This window comes from Melozone crissalis, unplaced genomic scaffold (genome assembly GCF_028551555.1).
Source record: "Melozone crissalis strain CALT ecotype California unplaced genomic scaffold, PUWL_Pcris_2 ptg000006l_1, whole genome shotgun sequence".
In the NCBI taxonomy this organism is placed as follows: domain Eukaryota; kingdom Metazoa; phylum Chordata; class Aves; order Passeriformes; family Passerellidae; genus Melozone; species Melozone crissalis.
In genome coordinates, this window is record NW_026535784.1 from 43,253,979 (window position 1) to 43,263,559 (window position 9,581).

At 42.3% G+C, this 9,581-nt stretch overlaps 1 protein-coding gene across 1 annotated transcript in view; it reads left to right on the forward strand.

The window, feature by feature from the left end:
• CENPC (centromere protein C) overlaps window positions 1-9,269 on the forward strand; it is a 28,886-nt gene extending 19,617 nt beyond the window's left edge. Inside the window, exon 19 of the mRNA XM_054295892.1 lies at window positions 8,970-9,269. Coding sequence (XP_054151867.1) covers window positions 8,970-9,012 — 43 coding nt within the window. The 3' untranslated portion in view covers window positions 9,013-9,269. The remainder of the gene's footprint in view (window positions 1-8,969) is intronic.
• The last annotated feature ends 312 nt before the right edge of the window (window positions 9,270-9,581 follow it).

Below are 9,581 nucleotides of genomic sequence, written 5' to 3' on the forward strand. Positions count from 1 at the left end.
GGGAATTTGAGCTAATACTTTGTCATTCTCTTTGAAGCGCCTATGGTTAGTGCATAAGTAGACTGACAGTGGAAATACTTGGTAGAAGTTGTGTGCTTTCTTTTCATTCATGGTTAAGTCACATGTAGCTCTGAGAAGATGAAACAGGAATGTGCCTGTCTTGAAACAAACTATTTACTGTCAGAGTTCAGTCTACACAGAAAGTCCTTTTTTTTCCAGTCCTTTTTTTCAACTTTTGTAAGCATTTTAAGAATTAAAAAAGAAAAAAGTAATTTAGTCACTAGGTATAAATTTGATGTTGGCAGCTTTTCTAAATTTTGGGCTTGGGTTGGTCTCTTCAAGGTCAGCAAGATTCAAATAATGTCCTTCCTGTGCTGGAGCCATACCAGCTACCAGATGGGCACACATGCTGTCTCACTGCTTGAGGGGATCCCACCCACTAAAACGTTTAGTTTTTAAGTCTTTCAGCTCCTCAGGCCTACAGAGATCTGGAACTTCGCCACTTGGAAAAAGTACAGGGCTAGGATTAAACCTAAGGCTCTGCTTCTAACCCAAGCAGGTCTCCCAGCAGTCAGGCCATGGATGTGATGGTCTCTGATCCCAGCAGCAAATTGGCTTCAGTTAAAAATGAGAACAAGAAAACTTTTCATTCGTGTTAATAGCTAGGGAGTTCTGAACAAAAATGCTCTGCAGATTCTTTTTTGTGTTACCTGTCTACAGATTGGGTAGCAGAAGGATGGATACTTAAGGGGTTAGCGTAGGTAAGTTATGTGTATGGACTGCAGGGCTTGTGGTCCTAAAGTAGAGTGTGGGTGGATGCTGTGGCAGAGCTCAGCAGGCTGCTGCTTTCCAGGGATGTGTTTTCATTTGGTGGGCTGGGATGAGAAGTGATGACAGTGTCATAACAGGCACAGATGCGTCTTTGCCCCCTGCAACTTGGCAGCAAGATCATGAGGGGCTTTTCTTTTGAGTCAAGAGAAATAGTTCTTCAGGATGCTTTCTAAGGCAGATTTAATGTGTGCAGACCTTCTCCTGACACAGGCTGGAAAGTGCAGGTGTTCAAATGCAGGTTTCAGGTCAGCATGCCTGTTTGTGTTTTCCTAATTCTATGGCTGGGAGTGTCAAGGCGAACCGGGCAGATTTGGTAAAGTATGTCACTTTTTAGGCTGGATGGCTTTGTTGCTCTCTGGCTGGTTGGTTTCTTGAGACAAGTGTCCTGTGTAGTTTGCAGAGAACATTTTGTAGCTGGACTACATCTGAATATGATTGTGGTTTGCTTTTTTTAAGAAGCAGTATCAAGTTTGTCAAGAGATGTTCTCTGGAATATTGCTCTGGTTTAGCAACAATTCTATTATTTGTCAGTAGATGGGGCTTCAAGCACAGCTCTTAGTCCTTTGTTGGCCTCTGTGCTCAGGAGGGTCTGGTTTTTGAAAGGCAGGAAGAACAGTTTGTTAGAGGTGGAGATAAATTTAGTTGAATTCTCTTGCAAAGAGATGTAAATCAGTTGCCATTCACAGTAGGACTTAACTACTGAAGGTTGCTAAGTTCATTCAGTTACATGGATGTTGAACTTGTTGCAGCCACTTGCACAAAATTGTTCTTTAAAACATTAGTACACAGCAGGACCTGGGTTGTTCAGTGTTGGTCTGGATTGCATTTCAAATTTTCTTCTTCAACTTGGCACTTGTTAGAAATTTGCTGCTGTGTCATTAGCCTAAATATAGTGTGAGGAGGTGCAGGAGAATCTTCTGAGTGCCAGGACTCCTATGGCTGCTGAGTTCTGCAGTGTGTCAGTTAATAATCAGTTGCTAGTCAGAAGCAGCAGCTGATGTTTCACCTCTGCCTGGTCTCGTTTTGGTTCCTGCTTCCTACATTTTTGTGTACAGCAGGCCAAATGGGATATTGCAAAGAAATAAGTATTTTCTGAGATGTGACAAGTTAGTTCTTCCTGCAAACATGTGATTCTTTTTGCCAGCCTCTTTTCTGCTCTGCTGAGTAATCTCACTTCCACTGGCTACTGTGGTTTAGCCAGCTGCTTGTGGAGCTAGGCTGAAGTTGGTTAACCAGTGTTACCTGTTGTGGAGTCAAGTTGGGATCTTTGTCTTGAAGGAGACAAAATGTGAGATACACTTACTGTTCCTGGAGGATACATGCTGATATCATAGTGGGTATCCCTGTTTTTCAGTGTTTTAATTCATTGCTTTCTATCAGCAGTTATTGAGAGAGCTGGAAACAAAAGCCAAGTCACATATTTCAGCTTTGTGTTAATAGGTTCATGTATTCTATAGCAGGTACTATGGTAACATCCAGGGACTTCTTTTAAGAGGCTTAACTGAGAGGTCATGCCACAATAAAAAGCCACAGGTTTGAAGGCTGTGGCTCCCTTCAAAAAAATTACAAGTTAGTAGATTCTTTTGCAAATCTATCTTTTTGTAGTTGTATTTGGTTGGGAAGCTGTTCCTGTTTTTTAAAGAAAGCTTTTTGAAGCTTAAATTAGCAGAAGAGTGATTGCAGAACAATCTGCAAATATCCATATTTGTACAGCTCTGTAAATCTAAAATAGGAGATTGTGAGCTGAGTAATTACAGACAAAATAAACAGGACCAATAAAACAAACTGTTGAGGCACATGTACAGCTTCTTCTATTTTGCAAGTGCACAACTAAATTGGTTATCTGCAGATGATTTTAAATTAACATTTGGGAAATGCAATAGACCTAAAGAGCTATTTCCTCATTTCCTAACAGTTGAAAAGGCATTTCAGCATGAGGGAATATTTCTTGTATTTCTACTGCTGTATAGACTCTGCATGATGTCTTTTGTAATACAGGATTTACTTTAAGTGGTGATTGATTGCAGGTGATACATCTAGCTGAAGAGCATGGGGCCATGCCTCTTTAATGCTATTGACAGCTGTTGTAACTGAATATCTTAGTTCTTCCAAGCTGGTACCTTTCCTTGGCAGAATCCTGTCACTTCACAGATGTTCACAAATACAGTCAGAAGAGATCTCAAAGGCAAACCTTTTGGGTTGCATGGATGAGCTTCAGTTAGGATTTGACAACCGAAGTGAGTCCTGTGGTCCAGTTCTAAGATGAAACATGGTTGATTATCAGTCAGAACAGTGGGCTGCAGATCATTAGGAAACAAATATCTTAAAAGTTTTGTCTGCAGAGCTGCTCTGTGTTTTTAAGCCCACTCATAAAGCTCCTGTTCTGATCTGCTTCACTTGAGCTTCTGTGCCTCAGGAAAGGTACAGCACAAAGGGTTGTAAAACCACAGGTACTTTGCACTCCTTCTGCAGTCCTGTTTGGAGCACAAGAGCAACAGTGATTGAAACCAGGAGCTGGAAGAAACAAAGTGTTTACTTTGTCAGCTTGACTGTTGAGATGCAAGTTTAAAATGTTCACAGAAATTAATATCTAGAATAAGATTTTTATTTCTCTTTGCAGCTTGATAAGTAAGGACTTTTAAATTTGAAAACTGAAGAATTCCAGTACTCTTGACAAATATTTAGGAAGTTTATTAAATGGGTATGATAGCTGTTAACACACATTATTTCATTTAGCTTATTAAATTTTTTCACTGTGATGGTGTTTAAAGATGCCTTTTCCTGTGTTTTCAGTAACAGTACCTGAAATGAGAATTGATCAGGATGGCAGATGCATGGTAACCTGTGAGGGTGTCTTCTGGAGTAAACGTGCTGTAAAGAGGGAGGGGAGAGGAGTGATAGGAGAGGTGTGAATGTAACGAAGAGCTCTTTGTTAGTGCTCAGAGGTGTTACAGACCTACTGGTCTAGGTTATGCAAAGCATTTTCAGTGAAGCTCAATAACTTTGAAAATATTGATATGGGAAAGGTTTTCTGGTGTTGGTGCCACAAGGACACAGCTGTCTCTGCTGGTAGACCACACTCCTGGTTTGGGATTCTAATAGTGATCTGATCACCTGCATTTGAGAACATTGTGTCATCTTATCTAAAACTACAGGGTTCAGCTAATGAGCATGATGTATAATCCACCTAAGAAGAGGCCTGAATTGAATGAATTTTACCCTTTCTTTATGTTAGTAACACTTCTGTGTTGTAGTACAGTGGGGATAATTACAAGAATTGAAAGTTAATTACAAAAAAGTTCTTTCCAAACACTATCTGGACTTGAAATTTTATTGCTGACAAAGAGGGGGCTCCCCTAGGATGCAGTAGGCTATTCACTGAAGAAACTGAGCACTTCTATATTTCAGTTAGTGCCAAGTGAGCTCTGAGGCTAATTAATCAAAACAAATTCACAATTAAGGTCAGGAAGGAAGACTAATTAAGTAGACAGTTAAGAAAAGTGCTGAAGAAGGGAGCAACCTTAAGGGGAAAGTATGAGACTCCCAGTACTGGCCCATGAAGGACAATTAAGTGATAATTGCAGAGGCCTTTTTACATCTAGCAAATGCTGTCTGCCTTTTATTATGGCTGATTTTCTTAGTAGAAGCAGACATTTGCCTGATGAGCAGCTAAGCTCTACTACACACTTTTAAGGTAATTCACAGGTAAAGCAGAGAGGTTGCTGCAGCTATAAGTTAGAACTCAGCTCCCAGACTTGAATGGTATTTTAGATAGTGAAAAAGCCCCACCGTGTTTTAAAGACAAACTAAATGTTTGCTTTATTTCCCTCTTCATTTTGTGGCATACCAAGTCCATGTTAGCATCCCGTTTAACCTTTCAGACAAATTACACTGAGTGAACTATCAGAATTTAGAATAGCTTCATTTTGTTCATTTGCTCACCCCACTGAAACTCACAGAATCAATACCTTGTCATGAAATGGCTTCTGCTGCTTTTGACCTTGTATTGGGTTTGTATGGCCAGGTTTTGATAGTGGTGGGGGGTGGATACTGGGATGGCTTCTGTGGGAAGGCAGTAGCAGCTTCCCTGTGACAGAGCCAGTGCCAGACTGCTCCAGTGCTGTTGGATTTCTGTGCTGTTTAGATGGTCTGGGAAAGCCCTAAGATGGCCTTGGGCCCCCGGGGTTCGAAAGGACGAGAGGAAGCTTCAGATTTGTTCTCGGTCTCGGTGTTTATTAACTGCTTATCTAAAAGATTTTCTCTTGGCCTGACAGAGTTCTGCTCAGCAGTCAGCCATGGGCACACACACTGAAAGCCCCTGGGGCGGTCACCTATCTTTATACCCGGAGTTACGTATACAATATTTATCATTTTTCTCCAATACCCTCTATCCTTATTAACCAGTGTTCCCCTAGTAAGGTCCAATCCTGGAGTGCCAACTCCACCACAGAAGATGGAGGCCTAGAGGAAGAAGAAGAAGGAGAAGGGCACGCCCCAGTACCTCCATCTTGCCTCTGTAGACCCCCCTGTACAGGGATCTTAAACCCTGTATCTCACACTCCAATTAACTTGTCCCTTCACCATTCACCCCAGTGAAATCCTCCCGTCCTCATACTGATGTCATCTCCCATGTGGGATCAAAGTCCAGCCACCAGACATTTCTGGCAACATTCCAGGACTCCCGAGCCCCCCAGGGGTGGTCTGGTTCACCCTGCGCCCCAGTTCTGAGAGACTGAGATCCCACACAGTGCCAACCTGCCGGGGCCAAGGCTGAGCCCACCAGAGTTGGTGGTAACTACGCCGTGGTAACATTTAAGAATGAAAAAATGTTACTGTGCAGAAGTAATTACTGCCAGAGAAGAGAGGAGTGAGGATAAGTGAGAGAAACAGCCCTGCCCACACCCAGGTCAGTGCAGAAGGAGCCAGGATGAGATCCAGGCGCTGGAGCTGAGATTCCCCTGCAGCCTGTGACAGTAATGGGTGAGTGATCTCTCCCTGTCCTCACCTCAACCCAGGAGCCTCTCCTTGTATTTCCTCTTGCTGTCCAGCTGAGTGAGGAGAGTGACAGAGCAGCTTTGGTGGGCACCTGGCATCCAGCCAGGGTCAGCCCACAGTCCTGCACTCATGCTGCAGGATGCATTTGTGGGTTTTGCTGGAAAAAAAAAGAGGAGGAACCTACAACACTGGTATTGTTTTAACTGAAAATATTTAACATTTTCTTCTGAAGAACTTTTTAAGTTAGTAAAGCTAATCTCTGATGCTGAGGCTTTTAGATGAGGTGCAAGCCCCAGATTTCCTGCATCCCTTCTTGCTCGTTTCCATTGAACTGTGATGCTAATGAAATACAAAACCTCTCTTAATTTATTTGATTTAGCATGGGCTATAGATTTGCGTAAGTGTTCCCTTTTTTTCCCACCTCATATCTGGAATTTGAATTATTACAGAAATTACAGTGGAGAGGTCACCTCAAGTATATATTGAAATGTTGATAACAATTTCCTTTTTTTCATTAAATTCCGTGTTATTACTATGCCACTGTGATGTACTGTGTCTTTATAAGCAAGTTGGCAGTTGTCTTCTTGAAGTATCTCCCCCAAGTTCACTTTTGTCTCCTTTTTTTTCTTCCTTCTCTTGGAACAGGCTGCAGGATGGGGCATTCACCTGCTGCTGTTTCAGCTCAACTGTTTCATCAAGTTTCAATCTGCTCCTTCATTTTTTGTCTTGCTGCCTAAACTAATTTCCTGCCCTATTTGGATGTATTTTCCTTACCAAAGCTTTCTTTGCTGTCTTTTTGCCACTTGCAAAGATTGAATAATTTTTTAGCTCAGTTCCGGGTGTTTGGATTATTTCAGAGGTGTTCTTGTGCGTGAAGGTTCCTTTGCTACCTCTCCTGCAAGTTTTGTACAGGGCCTGGCATAGCTTCCAATTTTCACCCTCAGAGAGGTGATGCAAAGCTTTCTTTGGCCTCTGTTCTTTGAAGGACTTTTGTGTAGTTTTAATCCCAAGAAGGTTGGCTTAGGATGTCACTGGCAAGGTGTTTGTATTGTCATCATCTGCTGTTTTCCTGGCTGCAGAAGCAGAACTGAGACTGCTTCAGGCCCACTTGGTTGCCCTTGAACCTCGTCCATCTGCTGAGGCTGGCTCTGCAGTGCTGTAAGAATCCATCCTAGCACCGTTCCCCATGGCCAGACTTACCCTGGAGCACCGTGGTATTGTGCTGTTTGCTCCTCTTAGAGCACTAATTCAGCGTGCTGGTGACTTCCTTTGCCTTGGCACAATCTTGATGAGTGTCTGCCATCACTTAGGCACCACGCCATACCCTGATTTTGTGTTGGCAGGCTCGTCCAGGCATATTCACCTGCTCTTACATCTTCATGCCTCTTGCCAGTGGGAATGCCGCCTGGCACCAGCTGGTTTTGGCACAGAGGTGTGCCCATTGCTGCCTGTGTGGGTGTGGATCTCTTATGTGCCCTCTCACACCCTCTTGCTGCTTGGCTTTTCTGGTAAATTCCAGGAGAAAGTAATCTTCCAGGTTTTTAGTGTTTCTGCAGTGTCTAAGGAGCCTAGATTGAAAGAGATGTGTTGGGTAGCCCCTCAGGATCAGCTTCATACGTTTCTCTTGGAGATGTGCTTGGCCAGGTCTCAGCCCCATGTGACATAGCCTTCCATGTGGAACAGTTCTGTCCACAGAGTTCAGATCCCATCATCTCTGTTTTGCCATTCTTAGTGCCCTGGGTGGGAGTGTGTGTTTGCAAAGCACATCAGAGTGTTGGTGTGCACACTTGGCATCCTCATTCTTCTTGCTGTGGTTACTGCAGAGAGGTCAAGAGGTACAGAAGAGATCAGGAAACACAGGCTTGTGTGAGTGGAAAGTGCTTTTCTGAATCCAGGGCAGCCAGCTCTTGATGGTCATGCTTGAGCAGAAGTGTTGGATCAAATGACTTCCAGAGGTCCCCTCTGGCCTCAGACATCCTGTGAAGTTGCAACCTGCTCTTCTATAAGTTAAGTTCACACTTTTGTTGGGAAGTTGGAACCTGTGCTATGGAAGCTGCTCTTACATAAGTTTAGTTCATGCTTTTGTTGGGAAGACCCTTATTTCTGTACCTCTCAAGTGGAGAGCAGTCTTCCATGTCACACCAGTTTTGCCACCAGAGTGTGGGATGTGCCTGAGCCCCAGCCACTGCCATCCCTTTCTCCACGCTAAAGGACAAAACAGGCACAGTAAGTAGAGTCACAAGTGTCAGCTTTAACCTTGCCTTTCTGTCTTTGCTCTAAGGAGTCCCTCTAGGGCAGACACACACCTTGGTTTGATGAGAAGCCCACTGCTCAGGTTGGGTGAATTAGCTACCACTTTTCTGCACATACACCCCAAAACATTTTGCTGTATTTGGATAGTGGCTTATTATTTTCACCTGCGGGTCTTAACAGCATTCTTTATTCTGTGCATGGGCTTTAAACCAGTTGAAAATTTGGCATCTTGCATAGTCCAGGCTATCAAGTGTCTGCTTTTGCCATATAACTCTACATGAGGAGTAGCAGTACTCAGCTGTCACTTGATGTGGGGAATTGCATCAGTTATTATTCTCTCAGCAAGCATTTTAGTTCCTAGTTATTTTCCCTACTGTTAGCAGCTTTTTGTGACCTTTGGAACTGCGGACCAGAGATTGTTAACCATTTGTGTAAACCCAGGTTAAAGGGAATTCAAATACACACAAGATCTTTATAAAAATAACAAGAAACTTATGTGCACATTAACTACTGAGGCCTCTTGGTCCTTCACAAGATATAATTTGTACTTGAAATGGCTTAGGAGAATTCCTGGAGAGCAAGTGTCAGTGCCACAACCAGGTGTGGCTTTGACAGCTCCAGGTTTTGCACAGATGAGCACATTTGTCAGAGACCACTATTAGTGGAATTAAATTAGGCTAATGTGCTCTTTTGAGCATAATTGAAATAATCCTAATGTTTTTATTGATTTGCCGCTGGAGTAGGTGAATGTTGTGATGTCCTTGCTGCTGTGAATACAATTTGCAGTTGTTCCACTTTACTGTCTTGTAACTCTCCAATATTATGGCACAAGTAGGCCTATTTTTAACTGTGTTAATTTGAACTAATTGCTGGGTTTTTTTATAATTTAGAGGAAGAGCAAGAAATGTGTTGATGGACACCTCTTCCCCATAACTTTACCTGCAAATTGAAGATCATCTAATGCAGAAGCGTTCTAAAGAACATTCAACATTTTCATCGGACACCCCAGTTTTAGGGGCATGTTGTTTCATTGATCTTAAAGATCTTTCTTCAGTATAAATGGTAAATACATAGTTTGTTATTAATTTTCTGTTGTATCAATAAATATTAAGTAATGCAAATCAGTTTTGATTTCTTTGTTTTTAAATAATTTCAGAATCAGTTTTCTAGCATTCCATGTGGTTTTGAAAACGCAGGTAATTGCATGAATTTGACTTGTAAATATTTGTGAATAAATATGTGTGTTATCTTGAATGGCTTCAAGGATGTAATGAACTGAAATGTTTCACTGTTTCTTTGGAGTTGTTGAAACATTCGAAGGGAGTTTGAAAGTAAAATAATTTTCAAAGTTTTCAAAGGATAGAGTCATAGAATCATTAAGGTTGGAAAAGACCTTTAGGACCATTCAGTTCAACCATTAACCCAGCCCTGCCAAGTCCATCACTAGACCATGTCCCTGAGTACTATGTCTTTTAAATACTTCCAGGGACAGTGCTACCATG